Source organism: Pan paniscus, chromosome 14 (genome assembly GCF_029289425.2).
Source record: "Pan paniscus chromosome 14, NHGRI_mPanPan1-v2.0_pri, whole genome shotgun sequence".
Classification (NCBI taxonomy): domain Eukaryota; kingdom Metazoa; phylum Chordata; class Mammalia; order Primates; family Hominidae; genus Pan; species Pan paniscus.
In genome coordinates, this window is record NC_073263.2 from 74,510,597 (window position 1) to 74,535,093 (window position 24,497).

Here is a 24,497-nt window from a genome sequence, read left to right on the forward strand (position 1 = left end):
ACATGGTGAAACCCCGTCTCTACTAAAAGTACAAAAAATTAGCCGGGCCTGGTGGCGGGCACCTGTGGTCCCAGCTACTCAGGAGGCTGAGACAGGAGAATGGCGCGAACCCGGGAGGCAGAACTTGCAGTGAGCCGAGATCGCGTCACTGCACTCCAGCCTGGTGACAGAGCAAGACTCCAACTCAAAAATAAAAATTAAAATAAAAAAAAGATGTGTGCCACCACACCCAGATAATTTTCGTGTTTTTAGTAGAGGTGGGGTTTTGCCATGTTGGCCAGGCTGGTCTCAAACTCCTGGCCTCAAGTGATCTGCCTGCCTTGGCCTAATTTTTCTTTACTGTTTTTGTTTTACTGTAAGTATTATAATGATGAAAAACAGTTATATTTCTTGTTTCTGCTGTGTTCTTTTGCTTAAATATATCTTTATATTTCTTTTCATTAAATCTTAATATAATCTCTTATATCCTTAATAATACAATCTTAGTAAATCTGAGTATAATCTTTTAATGAAAGATTTTATATTATCTTCTGTTCTTTTCTGTGTGTGTGTGTTTGTACTACATTAGTGGGCTAAATGGGTCTTTTAGGGCAACTGAGAACTTTAATACCATTTCTAATATATGTATATATATGTGTATATATATATATATATATATGAGGAAATGTGTTTTACTATTCTTACAACTGACTTAGAGGTGAGTTTTTAAAATGTGAACCCCATATATACTGGAGACCAATTGTACCATGTTGTCTTCTACATTATTATCATTATGCGTCATAAATGACATCAACAGTCATACTAACTCACGGTCCTTCCCGTCACCATCAATTCTCAGAAAGTTTTTCTCAGTAAAATTGTACTATAAACTAGTAATCAGAGCACTGTAGAGTATATTTGTAAGCAATTTGAAGATACCATAGATACTTTCCTTCTATTTAGAGTTGATTTTCCTTACTTGGAATCTCCCAGTCAAAATCAGGGAAATTCCTTTTTGAAGAAAGTAGTCCTGGTGTTAAGGCTTAAGCACTAGCATACCAAGAATTTCTTTTTTTTGAGATGAAGTCTTGCTCTTGTCCCCCAGGCTGGAGTGTGATGGCACCATCTCAGCTCATTGCAACCTCCGCCTCCCAGGTTCAAGCGATTCTCCTGCCTCAGCCTCCTCAGTTGCTGGGATTACAGGCGCCTGCCACCACGCCCAGCTAATTTTTATATTTTTAGTAGAGACAGGGTTTCACCATGTTGGCCAGGCTGGTCTTGAACTCCTGACCTCAGGTGATCTGCCCGCCTCAGTCTCCCAAAGTGCTGGGATTATAGGCGTGAGCCACCTCACCCAGCAAGAATTTCTTGAGTCAGTGTTTTATGACTTATGATATTTTTATTGGTAAGCGGTATCACCCTATCTGTATAAGAACATTATAGAATTCCCAAACAAAATAAAAGCACTCAAACCAAATGAACAATTTAATATTATTAAACTTGATGTCTTCAAGTCATTATCTTGTTCAGATTGTTGGTAATATGTGACCTCTGCATCTCATTTTCTTGCATGTCTTTGTCTTCCATTTCATTCATTTGTAACTCTAGTTCTGTGTAATTGCATTTGATTGTGTTTATTGTTCTATACTGAGTATACACATACTTGTTCTACACCTTCAACATATTTATTGAAAAATTACCATGTTTAAGTGACCCTAGTGTGAAGTTCTGTGGGACACAAAAAGATAAAAAAAAAGTTAACACCTAACATGTATGAAGAGTAAGAAAGCAAGAATAAAAATGTGAATAAAGATAGCTCCAAGATTTTTAAATTAACCTAATAAAAATAGAGCTAATGATAAACTGATGCTTGCAAACGTATAATGGAATCAACGGATTTTAAATACAAAATTCACATTAAGGCTTATTTTATTTGTAGAAATCTTGTTATTTTAGGGTCAAATTAGAGAGAACTTAGTATATTTTTATTGGGAAATGAAGAACAATATAGTCATAAACTGTAAACTCCTTAAAAATTTATAAAGAGAGAAAGATTAATGGTTCCCTAAGGTTGAATTTGAGGAGCAAAGGAGGAAGTTGGAATGTGGGGAGGATGGAGAGTGACTGGTAATGGACACAGAAATTCTTCTTGAGATAATGAAAATACTCTAAAATTAGATTATAGTGATAGTGGCACAACTCTAAATATACTAAAAATCATTGAATTGTACACTTTAAATTGGTGGACTTTATGATATTTAAGTTGCATATCAGTAAAATTGTATGTCAGTAAAGTTTAAAAAAAAAGTGGTTGTCAAAAAATGAGGACTGTATGCTTTTTCCATCTCTAATGCCAGTTGAAAGGAAAGAATTTTAGATCTAAACAAGCAACTCAAATCACTTTATAAACTTTCGCCAGAACTCATCTTTTTTATTTGGTATGAGTTCTTAGAAATAGATGTATAGAATGATATTTAACACTATTTATTATTATTATTATTTTTAGAGACAGGGTCTCACTGTGTCACCCCAGGCTGGATTGCAGTGGCACAATCCTAGCTCACTGTAACCTCGAACTCCTGGGCTCAAGTGATCCCCCCATCTCAGCCTCCCAAGTAGCTGGAACCACAGGCATGCACAATCATGCCCAGCTAATTTTTGTATTTTTTGCAGAGGCAGGGTCTCACCCTGTTGCCCATACTGGTCTTGAATTCCTGGCCTCAAGTGATCCTCCTGCCTCAGCCTCCCAGAGTGCTGGGGTTACAGGCATGAGCCACCGCGCCTGGCCTTAACATTATTTTTTAGAATGTTGTCTGCATTTCTTTATCTGATATTGGGAAATATTAAAATACAATAGAATTTTTTCTGCCCTATGATTTTATTTAAAGCACAGTTACCTTACTTTTTGTCATTATAAAACATTCCATCTAGGATTCCATGGATTCTGCAATTCACAGATTAATAGGTTAACTAGTATAAAATATGAAAATATGATAAATATGAAAATGTTAAGTTACTGGAAATGCAGAGAGGGTCTTTGGAGCAATATGTCTTCTCAAAATTATTAGCAGTTCTTTAAAGAAATATACCACTTCCTCCCACCATAGTTAGAAGGAATAGATTTTATTCTTAAAATTGTTTCTTAAAAGTAGAATTGAGATGTTTCATATGTAATTTTAAATACTAAAGGTCAGTGCAATAAGTTATGGTAATGCAGAGCATCAGAGGGAGTGATTTTTTTTTTAGTACAGAAGCTTAGCCTTTACTATAGACATTCTCTAAGTTTCATATATCTTTTTCATCTCCACTTTCAATTAAAAACCTCATTTTTGTTTTATATTATAACATGCATTATGTTGTTTAAAGTAAACTCTGATACTTCTCAAAGTGATAAGCTAATTATTGTTTGTAATATTTCAACTAATTTTCTGATTTGTAATTGGAAAATATTTATAAAAGTGGAGACAAGCTGTAAATTGCTGTATTGTGGTCTTTTCAAGCAAGTGTTATAATGTTACCTCTCCACTTTTATAGCAAGGGCTAAAAACCGTTACTGCAGTAATCAGTATATCACGGTTATGTTTTAATGTTGTTACTCTCATAATTCTGAGTTGTGGGGTATTGGTCTTCCACTACTGGTGCCTGAAAATATTATTTGACTCTATATTTTTTCTGTTAATATTTAAGTATAATTAGGAAATGATGTCTATTTTCAAGTACACAAACACATTTTGAATATTTTGGGCAGTATTTCACTTTTAAGCATTAATTTTCTTATTTCATTTGCCTAGTGTTCACTTGGCAAGAAGAGTGCTTCAATTAGAAAAACAAAACTCGCTGATTTTAAAAGATCTGGAACATCGAAAGGACCAAGTAACACAGCTTTCACAAGAGGTAAATAACTTAAACAAAAGAAACCCATATGAAGAATCACAGTATTCATTTTAATTGTTTGTAACTTTTATTTTTCTAAGCAGTTTTAAAATAAGCTGTTTGCTAGTACAAAATGATTTCACAATTTATGAAACTAACTGAATGTTAAGGCCATAAAAAACAACTTACAGCGTATGGCAAAACTGAGAACAAAAGGGAGATTAAATGCCCAGACTAAGTATAAATGCAGACTAGACAGACAAAGCTTTGATTTCTGAGAATATCAACTGGTAAAACAGGTTTGGCAAACTTTGGTGACATTTTAAGTTTTTTACTAATAAATCATTTTTAAGATAGATTTGGTTTTTACCTCTGTGTTTAATGAGAAATCACTCCTCTGTTAAATTTAACTTTGTTTACACTTAGAAAATCAGGCTCATATTGCTTCTTTTTCTTAGCCTTATGTCATTTAAACTATGTATATATATATATATGTATGCATTTTACATAGCATTTTTAATCATCTTCTGATGTCAAGATCTAATTTTATTTTTCTGTACTTTTGAAATGCGAGTCATAAAACAATTTAAACCGGAGGTACTACTTTGCTAATGTTCCTTTTATTTATTTATTTAATATTCCTGAGTGTCAACATAAGAAGTTTTTCCGTTTTTTTTTCTTTCTTTCTTTCTTTCTTTCTTTTTTTTTTTTTTCTGAGACAGGGTCTGGCTTTATCGCCCAGACTGGAGTGCAGTGGCATGATCACAGTTCATTGCAACCTCTGCCTCCCAGGGTCAAGGACTCCTCCCTCCTCAGCCTCCCGAGTAGCTGGAACTGTAGCTACGCACTACTGTGCCTGGCTAATTTTTGTATTTTTTTGGTAGAGACAGGGTTTCACCATGTTGCCCAGGCTAGTCTAGAACTTCTGGGCTCAAGCGATCCACCTGCCTAGGGCCTCTGAAAGTACTGGGATTAGAGATGTGCCACTGCACCCAGCCAAGAAGTTAATATTTTAAAAGTTTTAAAAACTATTTCTCTTATAACAAAGGTTTTTTTCAAGTCATACATTAAATAACATTAATATATGTTGTTTATTATTTGTTTTCTTAAGGATCTGTTTATATTCTTTACAGTGTCTTTTCATACTATAACATTAGGAGGATCTTTATCCTCAAATTTTGAAAGACCAGAAATACTTCATTTTATTGCAGTGCCTGACACATAGTTAATGCTTGGGGTTGACACAGTGGTGTGTTGGTAAATGTTAACAGCCAGCTTTCCAAGAGGGATATGAGGGAGAGCTTGATTTGTAACATTGGCTTGTATCTCTTTTATAAATATTCCCACCATGGCTGACTTCAAACTACCAACCTAAGGTTACTGAAGATGGAGTAAAGATTGTCAGCAGCATACCAGTACTTAATGTTTGCACCATACAGATACAACAGACATAGGTAAACTCAAGAGCACAGATAATAGTAAAATAATTTTAAATTGACAAATTTGATTGTTTTTACCTTTGTTTTTAATAAAATGTATTTTACTATAAATTTAAATAATTTAGTTTAGTTTTTAATGCTAGTTGTGTTTGATAGCCAGCCCACAAAATTCCTAAAAATTTTCAGGATTCATTTGTACTTCATTCTTTTCATTGCTGAGTAATTTCTTTGTGTGGATGTACCAGTTTGTTTATCCATTTACTTGTTGATGGACATTGGAGTCATTTCCAGTTTTTGGAATAAAGCTCATATGAACATTCATGTACAAGTCTTTGTATGAAATAATAGAGAACTCCTACAAGCTACTGCAAGCCAAGTCCAGCACACTACTAGGTGGAAGCAGAAAAGATAAATAAATAAATAAACAAACAAACCTCTGTTTGCTAATATATTGTAGATCCCTCATGTTGCCTTTAATTTCACAGTAATTTTCAAAAATATTTTTTAAAAGTAAAATATTAAAATACATGCCTTCCTGAGCATTTCAGTTAATTGAAATAAGAATTTCTAAATGTGGGCTGGATGCAGTGGCTCATGCCTATTATCCCAGCACTTTCGGAGGCCAAGGCAGGAGAGTCACATGAGCTGAGGAGTTTGAGCCTTGGCTACAAAGCAAGATCCACCATCTCTAAAAATAAAGAAGCCGGGTGCACTGGCTCATGCCTGTAATCCCAGCACTTTGGGAAGCCAAGGCAGGCGGATCACTTGAGGTCAAGAGTTCAAGACCAGCCTGGCCAACATGGTGGAACCCTGTCTCTACTAAAAATACAAAAATTAGCTGGGCATGATGGCACATGCCTGTAATCCCAGCTACCTGGGAAACTGAGGCACGAGAATCACTTGAGCCTAGGAGGCGGAGGTTGCAGTGAGCTGAGATCGTGCCATCGTACTCCAGCCTGGGCAACAGAGGGAAACTCTAGTCTCAAAAATAAAAAGAAAGAATTTCTAAATGTGAACACACGTCTATAAATTTTTGGGAGAAAATGTAAGAAATTAAGTGTTAAATGCTCCTATAATTAAGTATAATTAACTTTGTATGAAACCATTTTTAAATAAGCTATGGCTTATATTGAGAAAAAGACCTAAATGCTGAAATATTTATGATGTGAAATGGTATGGTGCCTGGAATTTGCTTTAAAATATTTCATGAGGAAAGGAGGAAGGGCTTAACAAATAAAACAAGAATCACAAAATGTTAATAATGTTTGAAGTTGGATGACGTTTACATATAGGTTTAGTAGTGAGTTCTGGACTTTTGTGTATGTTTGAAAAAATTTCATAAGACATTTGGAGAAAGAATCAGTAACCCTATATTAAAGGATCTATGCCAACTTCAGTATATAACTTTTCCCTTAAGATTGAAAATAAAATATTTAAAGTATTCCATGGACTTTACTTTTTTCTGCTTTACAAAATTATATTGCTTACACTGAAAATAATTATATAAACTAGATGAATGATTAGTATTAGATTGCTGTTATAACAATAGACTATTCATAATAGATGGTGAAATAATACAGATGGAAATTATCTCAGGATCTTTATTCTTTATTTTATTTTATTATTTATTTATTTTTGAGACAGAGTCTCGCTCTCTCGCCCAGGCTAGAGTGCAGTGGTGCATTCTTGGCTCACTGCAACTCTGCCTCCCAGTTTCAAGTGATTCTCCTGCATCAGCCTCCTGAGTAGCTGGTATTACAGGTGCACGCCACCACGCTGGGTTAATTTTTTGTATTTTTAGTAGAGATAAGGTTTCACCATGTTGGCTAGGCTGGTTCAGGATCTCTATTCTTTGGATCAGGTTAAATATTTAAATCAGTTTGGCCTTTTTGATAATACACAGATGAAATACTGATAACTAATGTTAGAATTACCATTGAGTTAAACACTATTCAGATTATGTCTGAGATTGTACATAAGTGAACTGACAAAATGACAATGCTAAGTAATACCCAAAATAAAAACAAATACTCCCCTTTTTAGCAGCTTTATTGAAGTATAATTGATATACAGTAAATTGCACATATTTAAGGTATAGTGCAGTTTGACATTTCGCACATGAATATACCTATGAAACTATCACCAAAATGAAGGTAATAAACACATATATCTCCCCAAAAGTTTCCATATGCCCCTTTGGAATTCTTGCCCCCCAACCTTCCCCATCTCAGTCCCTAAGCAATTACTGATTTACTTTCAGTTACTGTAGGTTGGTTAGTTAGTTAGTCTGTCTGTTTGTTTGTTTGTTTATTGAGACAGAGCCTCACTCTGTTGCCCAGGCTGGAATGCAGTTGTGCAATCTTGGCTCACCACAACCTCTCCCTCCTGGGTTCAAGCAATTCTCCTGCCTCAGCCTCCCAAGTAGCTGGGACTACAGGCATGTGCCACCATTCCCGGCTAATTTTTGTATTTTTAGTAGAGGCGGGGTTTCACTATGTTGGCCAGGCTGGTCTCGAACTCCTGACCTCATGATCCACCTGTCTCAGCCTCTCAAAGTGCTGGGATTACAGGCGTGAGCAAGCCTAGCTTGTATTTCCTAGACTTTTATATAAGAGGAATCATATAGTATGTATATGCTTTTTTTAATGTCTCCTTTCACTCTGCGTAATTATTTCAAGATTTATTTGTAGTTCATTTTTTTCATTACTGAGTAACATTTCGTTGTGTGGAAGTACCACAGTTTGTTTATCCATTCACTTGTTGATGGACATTGGAGTCATTTCCAGTTTTCTGAATAAAGCTCAGATGAACATTCACATACAAGTCTTTGTATGGACGTATGCTTTCATTTCTCTTGGGTAAATATCTAGGAGTAGACTGGCCGGATCATATCGTAGGTGTCTATTTGACATCTTAAGAAACTGCTAAACTGTTTCCCAGATGTTTGTACCATTTTACATTTCCACCAATAATGTATGAAAGTTCCAATTTTTCTACATCCTTGCCTTGATATGGTTAGTTTTTTTATCCACTATAATGGGTGTGTAGTGGCATATTAGTGTGGTTTTAATTTGCATTTCTCTAATGACGAATGATTTTGAGGATCTTCTCATTTGAGTTTCTTTGCCCTCTGTTTATCTTCTTAGGAGAAGTGTCTCCTCACATTTTTTGTCTGTTTTATCAGGTTGTTTGTCCTCTTATTCTTGAGTTTTGAGTATTATTTATATATCCTAAATACAAGTCATTTATCAGATATATGATTTACAAATATTTTTTCCCACCCTGTGGCTTATCTTTTCACCTCTTAATGATGTCTTTTTATTTATTTATTTATTTATTATTTATTTTTAGAGACAGAGTCTCACTCTGTTGCCCAGGTTGGAGTGCAGTGGTGTAATCATAGCTCATTGCAGCCTCGAACTCTTGGACTCAAGAGCCTCAAACTATTGGGAGCCTTAGCCTCCCAAATACTAGGACTGCAGTTACCTGCAACCACACCTGGCTAATTTTTTTTATTTTTTTGTAGAGATGAGGTCTCACTATGTTGCTCAGGTTGTCTCGAACTCCTGGGCTCAAGTGATCTTCCCACCTTGGCTTCCCAAAGTGCTGGGATTACAGGTGTGAGCCATCCCACCCAGCCAACAATGTCTTTTGAAGAGATGCTTTTATCAAGTACAGTTCATCACTTTGTTCTTTTATGGATTGTGCTTTGGTATTGTATTTTAAATATCTTTGCCTAACCTAGGGTCATAAGGGGTTTTGTCTATTTTTAATTCTAGATGTTTCATAGTTTTAGGTCTGTGATTCATTTTTAGTTTAATTTTTATACTGAGTGGAAGATATAGATTGAAATTGATATGTTTGCATAATTGAAACACAACTGTTGTAGCATCATTTGTTGAGAAACAATCATTTATGTGTGAGACTGTTCTCCACTCTCTGTTCCAGTTATCTGTCTTTATGTCAATACCACACTATCTCGATTGCTGTAGCTTTATAATATCTGGAAATCAGATAGTATTGGTCCTCCAATGCTGTTCATTTTCAAAGTTGTTTAGCTGGGTGTTTTTTTGCATTTCTATATGAATTCTATCATCAGTTTGTTAATTTTTTTTTCAAAAACTAGCTGTGATTTTGGTTGACATTACGTAAGTTGAATATATAGATGAAGCAGAGAAAATTGACATCTTAATATTGAATATTCTGACCCATGAACATACTGTATCTTTACCCTTATTTAGGTCTTCTTTAATTTATCTTAATACTATTATTTTTTAGTTTTCACTGTATAACTAAAAACTGTCAACTGTTTGATATCTTTTATTGTCAAACTTTTACAGTGAAAACTACTAAAACATTAGCATTAGCAAAGTGTATGTTTTTCCAGCCTTCTTCTTTTAACCCGTCTGACAAAATATGATTTTCAATTGGAGATTTTTTTAGAACACTTAACATCTAGTATATTTATTGATATGGTTATGTTCAAGATTTTCATCTTGCTAATGTTTTCTGTTTGGCCCATCTACTTTTTATTCACTTTTTTTTTCTTGTCTTCTTTTGGATTAATTGAATTCTTTTTCATTTCATTTTATCTTATTGTTGCTTATTGGCTATAACTTTGTTATTTCAGTGGTTGATTTAGATTATAGTGTATATGTATCTTTAACTTATCACCATGTAGCTCCAAGTGATATTTAGTAAAACATATGGTATAAGAACCTTACAACAGTATTCTTCTATTTGTTCCCCCAGCCTTTGTGTTCTTGTTGTCGTACATTTTATTTATACACATATAAACTCCCATACTACATTACTGCTATTATTACTTAAACAGTGATAATCAGGCTGGGCACAGTGGCTCATGCCTGTAATCCTAGCACTTTGAGAGGCTGAGACAGGTGGATCACCTGAGGTCAGTAGTTTGAAACCAGCCTGGCCAACATGGCAAAACCCTGTCTCAACTAAAAATACAAAATTTAGTGTGGTAGCAGGCACCTGTAATCCCAGCTACTCGGGAGGCTGAGGCAGGAGAATAGCTTGAACCTAGGGGTTCGAGGTTGCAGTGAGCCAAGATCGCGCCACTTCACTCCAGCCTGGGCGAAAGAGTGAAACTCCATCTCAAAAAAAAATAAATGAAATGAAATAAACAGTGATAATCTTATAAAGAGATATAATAATATGAGGGAAATATGTTAAATTTAAATAGTTACCATACCTTGTGCTCTTTATTCCTTTTTGTAGGCCTAAATTTCAAACTGTTATCTATTCCTTCTGGTTGATGCACTTCCTTTAACAATTTTTATAGAGCAGGTCTATGGTGATGAATTCTGTTTCTGTATATAGCAAAAAGTTGCTATTTTGCCTATTTTTAGTTTTTTTGTTTTTACATTTCTGACTTTTTGACAAAAGTCTAGGTTAAAATGCAATTCTCACAGATATGGAATAAGGCCAAATTAACTGAAAGTAGCCATTTAAGGGTTTACTTTTTTTGTTGTGGTAAAATTCAGATAACAAAATTTACCATTTTAACCATTTTGAAGTATACGATTTAGTAGCTCATGGTATGTGTACGGTGTTTCATACACAGCACCACTATCTAGTAAAAGAGCATTTCCATCACCTGGGAAGGAAACCCTGTACCCATTAAGCAGTGACTCCCCATTCCCGCCTCCACCTCAGTCCCCCACAAGCAATAATGTGCTCTCTCTCTCTCTATGGATTTGCCTGTTCTGGATATGTTATATAAATGAAATCATGCAATATTTGGCCTTTTGTGTCTGGCTCCTTTCACTTAGCATAATGTTTTCAGGGTTCATATTTTGCCATCTATCAGTGCTCAGTTCCTTTTTATGACTGAATAATATTCCATTTTGCAGATTAACTACATTTTGTTTATCCATCAGTTAATGGATTTTTGTCTGTTTTGAATAGTGCTGCTGTGAACATTTCATGTTCAAATTTTTTGTTTGAACACCTGTTTTCAATTCTCGTTAAGTGGAATTCAAGATGAAATGGTAATTCTATGATTCACTTTTCAAGAAACTGCAAAACTGTTTTTCATAGTGACTATGCCATTTTACATTCCCACCAGCCATTTCAGGGGTTCCAATTTTTCCACATCCTCACCAATGCTTATTTTTCATTTTTTTAACTCTAGCCATCCTGGCGATTACAAAGTAGTATCTTCTAATGATTTTGCTTTGCATTTCTCTAATTAGGTTAATAATGTTAACTATCATTTTGGGTTCTTATTGGCCATTTATATATCTTCTTTAGAAAGATGTCTATTCAAGTCATTTGCCCACTTTTGAATTGGGTTGTCTTTCTGTTGTTGAGTTGTAAGAGTTCTTTATATATTCTGGACACTAGACCTTTATCCAATATATGATTTGTGAATATTTTCTCCCATTCTGTGTGGGTTGTCTTTCCTCCACTTGTTAGTGTCCTTCAAGGCACAAAAGTCTTTAATTTTGATAAAATCCACTTTATCTTAGGTGTCTTGTGCTTCACCTTTGGTTTTGTGGGTTTTTTATTGAGGTGAAATTCACATGACATAAGATTAACCATTTTAAAGTAAACCGTTTAATATTCATTCACAGTGTTGTACAATCACTATCTCTTATCTAGTCCTAAAACATGTTCATCACCCCAGAATAAAACCTTGTACCCATTAAGCACTTAATACCCACTCCTCTTTGCCCCCACCCTCTGACAACTGCCAAATCACTTTATTTCTGTGGATTTACTTCATCTGGATATGTTTCATATAAATGGAATCATACAATATGTGACCTTTTGTGTCTGGTTTCTTTCACTGAGCATACTGTTTTTGATGTTCATCCATATTGTAGCATGTATCCAGTACTTTATCCCTTTTTATGGCTGAATAATATTCTGTTGTGTATATTTACCTTAATTTGTTTATTCATTTATCCTTTGATGAACATTTAGGTTATTTCCACCTTCTGACTATTGTAAAAAGTGCTGCTATGAACACGCAAATACAAGCAAATGTATGAGTACCTGTTTTCATTTCTTTTAAGTGTATACCTGGGAATGGATTTGCTGGGTTCATCTTTGTTTTTTAGAAAGATATTTTCCCTGGGTAAGGAATTTGAGGTTGACTTTTCTCTCCCTCTCTCTCTTTTTCAGTAGTTGAAAGATATTGCTTCACTCCCTTCTAGTTTGCATCGTTTCTGCCAAGATATTGCTGTCATCCTTATCTTTGTTCCTCTCTAGGTAATGTGTATTTCTTTAGCTGCTTTTAAGAGATTTTTAGTCACTGGCTGTAAGCAATTTGATTATCATTTGGCTTTCTGGAGTTTTCTTCATGTTTCCTATGCTTGGGTTTTGTTGAACATCTTACATATATGAGTTTATCAAATTTATAAATTTCTTAAATTTTTAAATACTTCAATCCTCTCACCTTCCTTTGAGGACTTCAATGAGATATATATTAGGTTGCTTAAAGTTATTCTACAACAGAACAAATGATGTTCTCTTCAGTTTTTTTCAGTCTTTTTTCTGCTTTTCTTTTGAATAGCTTCTTTTACTATGTCTTCCAGTTCACTAATCTTTTTTTCACCACTGTATAATCTGCTTTCAGTTCAATCCAGTTTTTATCTCAGATATTGTAGTTTTCATTTCTAGAAGTTCAAATTGGATCTTCTTTGTGTCTTTTAGGTCTCTCCTTAACATTCTCAAACTTTATTTTCTGGAATATGTGAAATATTATTTCAATAACTTTTTTATATTCTTGCCTACTAATTCTATTATTTTGTCATTTCATGGCTGCCTTCAATAAATTTGAATTTTCTCATTATATATTACATTGTTCAGCTTCTTTGCATACATAGTAATTATTTACTGGATGCCAGACCTTGTAAATTTTACCTTGATGCTATATATTTTGTATTCCTATATGTTTTTGTTAGCTTTGTTCTGGGACATAGTTAGGTTTCTTGGAAACAGTTTGATTCTTCCAAATCTTGCTTTTAAGCTTTTTTAGGCCGAGAAGGGTTTATCGTAAGGCCAATTTCTCCCCCATTACTACAACAAAACTCTTTCAGTATTCCATGTCCTGTAAATTGTAAGGTTTTCTACTTTGGCTGATGGAAATAAGCACTATGCCTTGCCCATGTTCACTTCAGAGATTGCTCCTACCAATCTTGTCTGTAGTTCTGTCTCCTGTCTTTATACATATGCACTATTCTGTGCCAGGTAAATACTTAAGGGGCACTATCTGTAAATAGTCAGAGTTCTGTCTCTTTGCAGCTCCCTTTTCTTCAGTAGTCTCCCATATGAACTGTAACCACCTTGGTTATTACTTCTATCAACAGCTCCTTAACTCAGGGAATTTGACAGGCTCTGCCTTAATTCTCCTTCCCAGCACCACAGCTTGAAAGCTGTCTCTAGTCAATAAACTAAGGCAGTCATAGAGTTTACCTTGTTTGTTTCCTGTGTGTCAGGGATCTCCTTCATTGCATGATGTCCAATGTCTTTCGACCGTTGTTTTATTAGTTGGTCCAGTATAACAGAGAAAACAAGTTATTCTTTTTTGTGTATTTGTGTATACCCACTAATTCTCAAGAAACTGCCAAGTTTAGTTAAGAGTCAAGTGTCAGTGTGGAGTTTGTTAAACAGTAGAAAATCCAGAATCATAAAGTGTGCCACATTACTGCCAACAGTAAGGCAGCTAAGAATTGGTCTTTCTTAGCTGCCTTAAACCTTGATATATGCTCTCCTTCTAGTTATTCAGTAAATATTTATCAATTTCCCACTATATTCAACAACTGATGACAAAATAGACATGGTTTTTCACTTCTAACATAACCAACCTTATTCACAAAGGCCTTATTTTCTACTGTAAGCACGCAGAGATTTATCTTTTACAACTAACTTAATTTCAGGAAGCTTGTCTAGAAAGTGGGACATGCACAGTCATCAGTAACCACATGGCAAGGTTTAGCTACCTGGAATTTTGTACCTAGAAGGCATTGCTAGATTTGAAAGAGGCGTCAAGGTGCATAGGTAAAATAAAGTAGACCTATATGTATTAACTTTGAAAGAAATTTATACTGTATTGATGATTTTTCAAAAAACAAATTGCAGAATAATTTCTGTTTCTCTGTTTGGGTTTTAATATATTTGTGTGTGTGCATGTACCCAGCATATACAGAGAGGATGGGATTGTGTTTCTGTTTAAACATACAGAAAATGAAAAAAAGTCTGAAAATATGTCATGCAAAGGGGACACAAATACCACTAGTCATGGATTAGCAATATGAAATGAGCTTTATTGGTATAAAGTAAGTACTTGAAGTAATAAAACATTTATCTCTGCCCTTTGAGTTGCCTGACCCATTCTTCTGCCTCTAACAACTGCTAGGAGTGTTCTTCCAGCATCCCCAGTGAGCTCAGTCTCTTGGAAAGAGTCTGTGGCACATACAACTCACAGGACCCCACCTCAACATTATAAAGGAGGAGACTCACATACCTACCATGTGGCCCTAAACAGTCTAGATCTGATTAAATTTCAAGGTCAACCATATTTCTAAGACTTCAATGATGTAAAAAAAAAAAAAAACCCACTATTTTGTGTACCACTGTGAGGAAGAGTGGAGGATGCTGCTGATTAAACTGTGATACAATGCTTTGTTATTACTTTAATTTTTCTCATTTTAGACATACTTTCTTTTAGACTTTAGGCAGTGATTTTTATCCTATATTGCACAACTCTGTTTCTGTGTTTTTCTTCTGTTTCAATGCCGAATCCCTTGTGATCTTTTTAGATATTTAAATGACAATTGTACTCAGCCTATGAAGGACTAGCCATACTCAAAACTCAATTGAAGTAATAATATGAACAGCCAAGACCAATTTTTTCATGCATGGGCTTTATCAACAGCAATTATAAGATGTATGCTATTTTCATAGAAGAGATTAAAAACAGTATGATTTATAGGGTTCCTTTGCCTTTCAAAATGTTTGTCTGTTTGTTGATATTAAAAATCCTTTAGTAGGCTGGGCACAGTGGGTCACACCTGTAATCCCAGCACTTTGGGAGGTCAAGGCGGGCAGATAACTTGAGGCCAGGAGTTCGAGACCTGCCTGACCAACATGATGAAACCCTGTCTCTACTAAAAATACAAAAATCATCCGGGTGTGGTGGTGCGCACATATAGTCCCAGCTACTTGGGAGGCTGAGGCAAGAGAATTGCTTGAGCCTGGGAGGCAGAGGTTGCAGTGAGCCAAGATTGTGTCACTGCACTCCAGCCCAGGTGACAGAGCAAGACTCTGTCTCAAAAAAAGAAAAATATCGTTTAGTAAAGAACAGTGGCATTTATTTCATTACTAGAAATACAAGGCTTAAAAAATAACACTTAGATGAGATACTACATTGCCTGAATTTTTTTTAATTTAGAAAGTGAACTTTAATTCATCAGCCTATCAAAAGTCTTTACCTTACTAGAATAATAGTAGAATAATAGTCACCAGAACCTGGGAAGGTGAAGATGGGGAATGAAGAGAGGGTGGTTAATGGATGCAAACATAAAGTTAGACAGAAGGAATAAGTTGTAGTGTTTAATTGCACAATAGGATGACTGTAGTTTACAATAATTTATTGTATATTTCAAAATAGCTAGAAGATTTGAAATGTTCCTAATACAAAGAAATGACAAATGTTTAAGGTTATTGATGTCCTAAATATCCCTATTTGATTTTCACATATTATATGCATGTATCAAAATATCACATATACCCTATGCATATAATTATGTATCAATTTAAAAATTAATAATTTTTTAAAAGTCTCCTATCCAAAACTGTCCTCTGTGCTGTCAATCATGACTTATTTTTAAAGGCCCATGGCCTACAAGACAATGTCCAGATTCTTTAGCATGGCATAGATGGCCAATTTGATTCTAATCTACTTCTCATCCTCATCTTCTGTCATCTCCCCTCTTCCCAAATCTTCACTTGCTGTCTCCTCCCACCACTTTGTTACCTTCGTACTCCTCAGTCTCCTTTGTTGACTTCTTTTTCTCTGATTATGTCTTAAGCGTTGACATGCCCCAGGGTTCTATCTTGTTTGTTTAGGGGAAAAGGGGAAAAAGCCAAGAACTTTCAAGTTAGGCAGACTGGTTATATGACTTTAGGCAAGTTATCTTTTTATAAGCCTCAGTTTTCCAAAGTGTAAGTGGAAATAATAATACTATATTGCATGTTTGCTCCAAAATGAGAGAGGGTTCAATCTAAGATAAGCACTTAGCACACCAACTGGCATATGTTAATCACTCGGTAAATGTAGGATCTTATTTCTGTTCTAGAGTTTCATTTATTTTTCTCTTGCTGGCCATAGTATTAATAAAATAAGTATTTTTCTTGTAAATCTGGCAATTTTTAAAGGAAATAGTAGTTCCAGAATTCGAGTAAATAATGATTTTGCCTATATAGGAGTATTCAGAATAAGCCGGGTGTGGTGGCTAATGCCTGTAATCCCAGCACTTTGGGAGGCTGAGGCGGGGGGGATCACCTGAGGTCAGGAGTTGAAGACCAGCCTGGCCAACATGGTGAAACCCTGTCTCTACTGAAAATACAAAAATTAGCTGGGCGTGGTTGTGGGCACCTGTAATCCCAGCTACTTGGGAGACTGAGGCATGAGAATCGGTTGAACCCAGGAGGCAGAGGTTGTAGTGAGCTGAGAATGCACCACTGCAGGACTCTAGCCTAGGTGACAGAGCAAGACTGTCTAAAAAAAAAAAAAAGAAGAAAAAGAAGTATTCAGAATAAACAATAAAATCAATTTTAACACAATAGCAAAATGTTTAATAATAATTTAAATAATTTCTGCTCTTATCAAATGCAGAAGTGTATTTAATTGCATACAAACTAAGCATTTTAGGAGAAAAGTGAAAAGCTGCATTTTTGTTTTATTTTTTTTAATTAAGACAAGTATTCATTGATGAATAGTGTTTATATGATCAAAACATAAACAGTGAATGTTCTTGTTTTTTAATTTCAACTTTTATTTTAGATTCAGGGGTACATGGGGAGGTTTATTATCTGGGTTTTTTGTTGGTTGGTTTTTTTGAGATGGAGTCTTACTCTTTTGCCCAGGCTGGAGTGCAGTGGCACAATCTCGGCTCACTGCAACCTCTGCCTCCCTGGTTCAAGCGATTCTCCTGCCTCAGCCTCCTGAGTAGCTGGAATTACAGGCTCCTGCTACAGTGCCCGGCTGATTTTTGTATTTCTCTGGGTATATTATGTGATGGTAAGGTTTGGAGTTTAATTGCTACTGTCACCCAGGTAGTGAGCATCATACTCAATAGTTAGTTTTTCAACCCTTGGCCCCCTCTCCCTTTCCCCATTGCTAGTTCCCAGAGTCTGTTGTTCCCATCTTTATGTCCATATGTATGCAATGTTTAGTTCCCACTTATAAGTAAAAATATGGAGTATTTGGCTTTCTGTTTCTGCATTAAATCACTTAGGGTAGTGGCCTCCAGCTGCATCTGTGTTGCTGCAAAGGACACAATTTCATTCTTTTTTATTGCTGCATAGTATCCCATGGTGTATATGTATGATAATTTCTTTATCCAATCCATTGTTATGGGCACGTAGGTTGATTCCATGTCTTCATTATTGTAAATGGTGCTGTGATGGGCATGTGAGTGCATGTGTTTGGTAGAATGATTTATGTTCCTTTGGGTTTATACCCAGTAATGGGATTGCTAGGTTGAATGATAGCTGTGTTTCAAGTTCTTTGAGAAATCTCCAAACTGCTTTCCACAATGGCTGAACTAACTTACATTCCTACCAACAATATACAAGCATTCCCTTTTCTCCTCAGCCTCACCAGTTTTGACTTTTTAATAAAAGCTATTCTGACTGGTATGAGATGGTAACTTATTGTGGTTTTGATATGCATTTTTCTGATGATTAGTGATGATCATTTTTTGAAAAACTTTTTTAAAACAAAGAAAAGCTTCAAGTTAACCAGAATTGTTATATTCAAATTAGAGAATATGAATTACTGACAAAACAAATTTGTTGAATCAAAAAGTCAAAGTTAAGCAATAATAAGACAAAAATGAATATAAACATTTAAGAGTAATGATATCATAGTCTATTATCAATTTTCAGTAAATATAACAAAAATGATTATACGAATATATATGTATAAATAAGAATAGCTAGTAATTTTGAGAGCCTACTTAATGCCAGTCATAGCACTTTATGAAACCACATAAGTTCTGCTTGGGTTAACTGGACTTTCCAGAACATGAAACCCCTGAGTTGGCCAGTGTGTCCAGACTTCTTGAGGCCTGAAAGAAGCTCTCCAACTGAGTGAGCTTCCATTAGGTTGGCAAGTGTATTAGTCCGTTCTCACACTGCTAATGAAGACATACCTGAGACTGTAATCAATGAAGGAAAGAGGTTTCATTGACTCACAGTTCTGCAGGGCTGAGGAGGCCTCAGGAAACTTACAGTCATGGTGAAAGGGGAAGCAAACACGTCCTTCTTCACATGGTGGCAGCAAGAACTGCCAAGCAAAGGGGGAAAAGCCCCTTACAAAAACCATCAGACCTTGTGAGAACTCACTCACTATCATGAGAACAGCATGAGGGTAACTGCCCGCATGATTAATTACTTCCCACTGGGTCCCTCCCACAACACATGGGGATTTTAGGAACTACAATTCAGGGTGAGATCTGGATGGGGACACAAAACCTAACCATATCATTCTGCACCTGGACCCTCCCAAATCTCATGTCCTCATATTTCAAAACACAATCATGCCTTTCCAACAGTTCCCCAAAGTCTTAACTCTTTCCAACATTAACCCAAAAGTCCAAGGCCAAAGTCTTATCTGAGACAAGGCAAGTCCCTTCCGCCTATGAGCCTGCAAAATTAAAAGCAAGTTAGTTACTTCCTAGATACAGTGGGGGTACAGGCATTGGGTAAATACACCCATTTCAAGTGGGAGAAACTGGCCAAAATGGAGGGGCTACAGGCCCCATGTTAAGTCCAAAATCCAACAGGACAGTCAAATCTTAAAGCTCCGAAATGACCTCCTTTGACTCCACGTCTCACATCCAGGTCACATTGATGCAAGAGGTGGGCTCCCACGGTCTTGGGCAGCTCTGCCCTTGTGGCTCTTCATGGTTCAGCCCTGCTCCCAGCTGCTTTCATGGGCTGGCAGTGTCTACAACTTTTTCAGGCAGGCAGTGCAAGGTGTTAGTAGATCTACAATTCTGGGGTCTGGAAGACGGTGGCCCTCTTCTCACGGCTCCACTAGGCAGTGTCCTAGTATGGACTTTTTGTGGGTACTCCAACCCCACATTTCCCTTCCGCACTGCCCTAGCAGAGGTTCTCCATGAGGGCTCTGCCCCTGCAGCAAACTTCTGCCTGAACATCCAGGAGTTTTCATACATCCTCTGAAATCTAGTCAGTGGTTTCCAAACCTCAGTTCTTAACTTCTGTACCCCTACCTGCAGGCCCAACACCACGTGGAAGCTGCCAAAGCTTGGGACTTGCACCATCTGAAGCAATGGCCTGAGCTGTACATTGGCCCGAGCTGTACATTGGCCCCTTCTAGTCATGGCTGGAGCTGAAGCAGCTGGGATGCAGGGCACCATGTCCCGAAGCTGCATAGAGCAGGGGGGCCCTGGGCCTGGCCCCAGGAAACCATTTTTCTCTCCTAGGGCTCCAGGCCTGTGATTGGAGGGGCTGCTGTGAAGGTGTCTGACATACCCTGGAGACATTTTCACCATTGTCTTGGCAATTAACATTTTGCTCCTTGTTACATAGGCAAATTTCTGCAAGAGGCTCAAATTTCTCCCCAGAAAATGAGGTTTTCTTTTCTATCATATTGTCAGGCTGCAAATTTTCCAAATTTTATGCTCTACTTCCTCTTGAATGCTTTGCCTCTTAGAAATTTTTCCCCCAGAGTATAAATTAGTTCAACCATTGTGGAAGATAGTGTGGCGATTCCTCAAGGATCTAGAACCAGAAATACCATTTGACCCAGCAATCCCATCATTGGGTATATACCCAAAGGATTATAAATCATTCTAATATAAAAACACGTGTACACATATATTTATTGCAGCACTATTCACAATAGCAAAGACTTGGAACCAACCCAAATGCTCATCAATGATAAGCTGGATAAAGAAAATGAGGCACATACACCATGGAATACTATGTAGCCGTAAAAAAGTTCATGTCCTTTGTAGGAACATGGATGAAGCTGGAAACCATCATTCTCAGCAAACTAACACAGGAACAGAAAACCAAACACCACGTGTTCTCACTCATAAGTGGGAGTTAAACAATGAGAACAGATGGACACAGGGAGGGGAACATCACACACCGGGGCCTGTCTCGGGGTGGGGAGCTAGGGGAGGTATAGCATTAGGAGAAGTACCTAGTGTAGACGAGTTGATGGGTGCAGCAAACCACCGTGGCACATGTATACCTGTGTAACAAACCTGCACATTCTGCACATGTATCCCAAAACTGAAAGTATAATTTAAAAAAAAGAAAAAGAAATTTCTTCCCCCAGATACCCTAAATCATCTCTCTCAAGTTCAAAGTTCCACAGATCTCTAAGGCAGCAGCAAAATGCCACCAGTGTCTTTGCATAGCAAGAGTGACCTTTACTCCAGTTCCCAAGAAGTTCCTCATCTCCATCTGAAACTACTTCAGTCAGCCTGGACCTTTTCGTCCATATCACCATCGGCATTTTGGTCAAAGCTCTAGGAAGTTCAACCAGTCTCTAGGAGGCTCCAAATTTTCACACATTTTCCTATCTTCTTCTGAGCCCTCCAAATTGTTCTAATCTCTGCCTGTTACTCAGTTCCAAAGTCACTTCCACATTTTCAAGTATCTTCACATCAGTGCCCCACTACCCAGTACTGATTTACTGTATTAAGCCATTCTCATGCTGCTAATAAAGACATACCTGAGACTGCTAATCTATAAAAGAAAGAGGTTTAATTGATTCACAGATCCACAGGGCTGGGGAGGCCTCAGGAAACTTACAATCATGGTGGAAGGGTAAGCAAACAACATGTGTTTCTTCACATGGCGGCAGCAAGGAGAAGTGCAGAGCAAAGGGGGAAAAGCCCCTTATAAAACCATCAGATTTTGTGAGAACTCACTATCACGAGAACAGCATGAGCGTAACCACGCCCATGATTAATACCTCCCACCAGGTTCTTCTGATGACATGTGGGGATTACGGGAACTACTGTTGAGGATGAACTTTGGATGGGAACACAAAGCCTAACCATATCAACAAGTATATCAAAGAAGAATCAAAGAATTCACAAAAATGATTCAAATACAATCAGTCTACTCTTAGGTTCCTGATGGATGTGTTATTAGCTATATTTAACATATTGAAGAAGAAAAACAGAGAACATACTGAATACTGTAATATATGCCATGACCATTCTTGAAATCACATTTTCACTAAGTGATTAAGCTTTTGGAAAACTGGCCACAAAGTTGACCTGAGACTGATTTGGAAGATTGGGGCTGATTTGTATGTAAATATAATCCTTTATAATTAAAAATGCAACTACTACCTAGACAAATAGCTGGTTTTGTTTGTTTGTTTGTTTGATTTTTTTTTTTTGAGACGCTCTGTCAGCCAGGCTAGAGTGCATTGGCACAATCTCGGCTCACTGCAACCTCTGCCTCCTGGGCTCAAGCAATTCCCCTGCCTCATCCTCCCCAGTAGCTGGGATTACAGGTGTGTGCCACCACACCCGGCTAATTTTTTGTATTTTTAGTAGAGACAGGGTTTCACCCTGTTGGCCAGGCTGGTCTTGAACTCCTGACCTCAGGTGATCTGCCCGCCTCGGCCTCCCAAAGTGCTGGGATTACAGGCGTGAGCCACGGCACCCAGCCGACAAATAGCTTTCATACTTTTTTGACCATGACCTGTAGTATGAAGTGTACCTTACATAGCAACCCAGTGCCCAAATGTATGTTGTGTATTTGTGTGTGTGTATCTGAAACAATATCCTTACTATGTACAGTACATTCTATTAGTTGCTATTCTGTTCTGTTTCTTTTTTTATTATTTTTTTTAACACTGTTTGCAACCTATGTGTGAAAACACTCATTTGGATAAATGTGTAATATTTTCATCTTATGGAAGCCTTCATGAAAAATCAGTTTTAGAATTGAAAAAGGTGAAAAAGTAAGAATGATTATAAAGGATACTAGAGAAATATGGAGTCATCGGGTGTAACTGTTGTATAAATATCCAGAATGCTTCCTAGACGTGTTTGTCTACTATGTGTAGGAGCAAGCTAATCCAACCTCTATATCATTTTGAATTAATACTGTGTACTGCTGAAATAATTGTTATGTATCCCCGTATTTTTGTCCTGTCCCTTTTCTGCCCCTTTGAGCAATCTTGAACAAATTGGCTGTGGTTTTCTTAGTTGGTTGGAATTAGTATCATTTACAAATTTGAATAATTCTAGTCTGTACTCTATTCCTCCGAATTATTTATAATACAGCTATATGGCTAAGACTCAGAGAACCCCAATACTTTCATTCTTTATCTAGAGAGGTGTTTAGACCACATCTTCAAAAAAAGGTACCCCTCCAATTCAATAGTGATTTCCTTTGAAAAATCTTATTTTGAACTTTGTTGACTTTTTCGAAGGCCTCCTATTTATGTGTTAACATTTTAATCACTCAGTTACATAGTTCTTGAGGAACTGCAATAAACAGCAAGAATTCCCCTGCAGAAACCGTGTTTCTTTTTCTCAAATAAATTTGTTTATTTATGGCTTTTTATACACAGAGCACTTGCCTTAGAATAACTTATAAAAGTAGTGTTACCGTAAACTGTTCTAGCCCATCATGCCATTTAGCTCATCATAAGAAATAAAGTGTGTTTAGTAATAATGTTTGTTAAGTGTTAAGCAGTACTAATATCAAATTCATTCTTTCAAAAAATATTTATTGAGTACCTATTATGGGCCAGGCATTTGTTCTAGGTTCTGGGGATGATTAGTGAATAAGACACAAAAATTCCTGCCCTTTGGTGCTCATACTGGAGTTGGGGAGAAACAGAGATTTTTTGTCAAGTGAAATATATACTCATTTAGAACCTAACGGGTTATATGAAGAAAAACAAGCAATGAAGAAGATTGCGGACAGTTCATCCTGCCTGTAGTTCCCAGCCCAGTGGGCATGTAGGAGGCTCAAAGTGAGTGCCGTGGTTTTTAAGTTTCTTCTGAAAGTGGCCAATCAGCAAGGAAAAAGGCATCAGACCTATAGATGCTGCATGAATGTAGGTATTCAGGCAAAAAGCAATCAGATATCTCTAGTATGGAAGAATGGTTGTGAAGCATATTTCTTTGTGGATAATTAGTCACATTTATTTATCATTTGTGTGTGTGCCTGTGTACACACACATCAGTGCACACATGCATGTGCCTTTAATACACCTTATTTATCTTTGGGTCGTAGGGGAGAGGGATTCTTTTGTGTTCACATTCTGGGTTATTTTTAATAATTGCTTTATTTTTTGTTATTGGGAAGCAGTAACAAGTATTGCCTGAACATGATTCTGGAACCAGACTCACTGGATTCAAATCTCAGCTTTGGCAATTACTAGCTATGTAAATTTGGAAAAGTTTTTTAACTTCTTTGGTTTCAGTGTCCTCATTTGTAAAATGTTAAGTTCCAAATAAAGCAACTTTCATTGAAATATTTCCTCAGAAAATGCAGGGGTTTATTTTTTTAAAAACAGATTGTGTCTTATAATATCTAAGGGGTGGAAAAACAGGACAGAAGAGAAAAGGTAACGTTTAAAAATAGGCAAAGACAATCTGAAAGGGCTACGTACTGTATGATTCCAACTATATAACATGCTGGAAAAGACAAAACTATGGAGTCAGTAAAACAGCAGTTGCCAAAAGTTAGGAAGACTCCACCATGCCTGGCTGGTGTCGTGCATTCTATGGGGTTTAGACAGATGCATAATGACATGTGTCTGTCATTATATTATCACACAGAGTAGTTTCACTGCCCTAAAAATCCCGTGTTCTGCCTCCCAGGCTCAAGCAATTCTCATGCATCAGCCTTCCAAGTAGCTGGGACTACAGGCGTGCACCACCAAACCTGGCTAATTTTAGTATTTTTAGTAGAGACGGGGTTTCACCATATTGGCCA

The 24,497-nt window shown here is 36.7% G+C and overlaps 1 protein-coding gene across 3 annotated transcripts in view; it reads left to right on the top strand.

The window, feature by feature from the left end:
- PIBF1 (progesterone immunomodulatory binding factor 1) overlaps window positions 1–24,497 on the top strand; it is a 236,702-nt gene that overhangs the window by 148,700 nt on the left and 63,505 nt on the right. For all 3 annotated transcript variants that reach the window (XM_003827453.6, XM_057299586.2, XM_057299588.2), the window contains one exon: window positions 3,771–3,873. In XM_003827453.6, coding sequence (XP_003827501.1) covers window positions 3,771–3,873 — 103 coding nt within the window. The remainder of the gene's footprint in view (window positions 1–3,770; window positions 3,874–24,497) is intronic.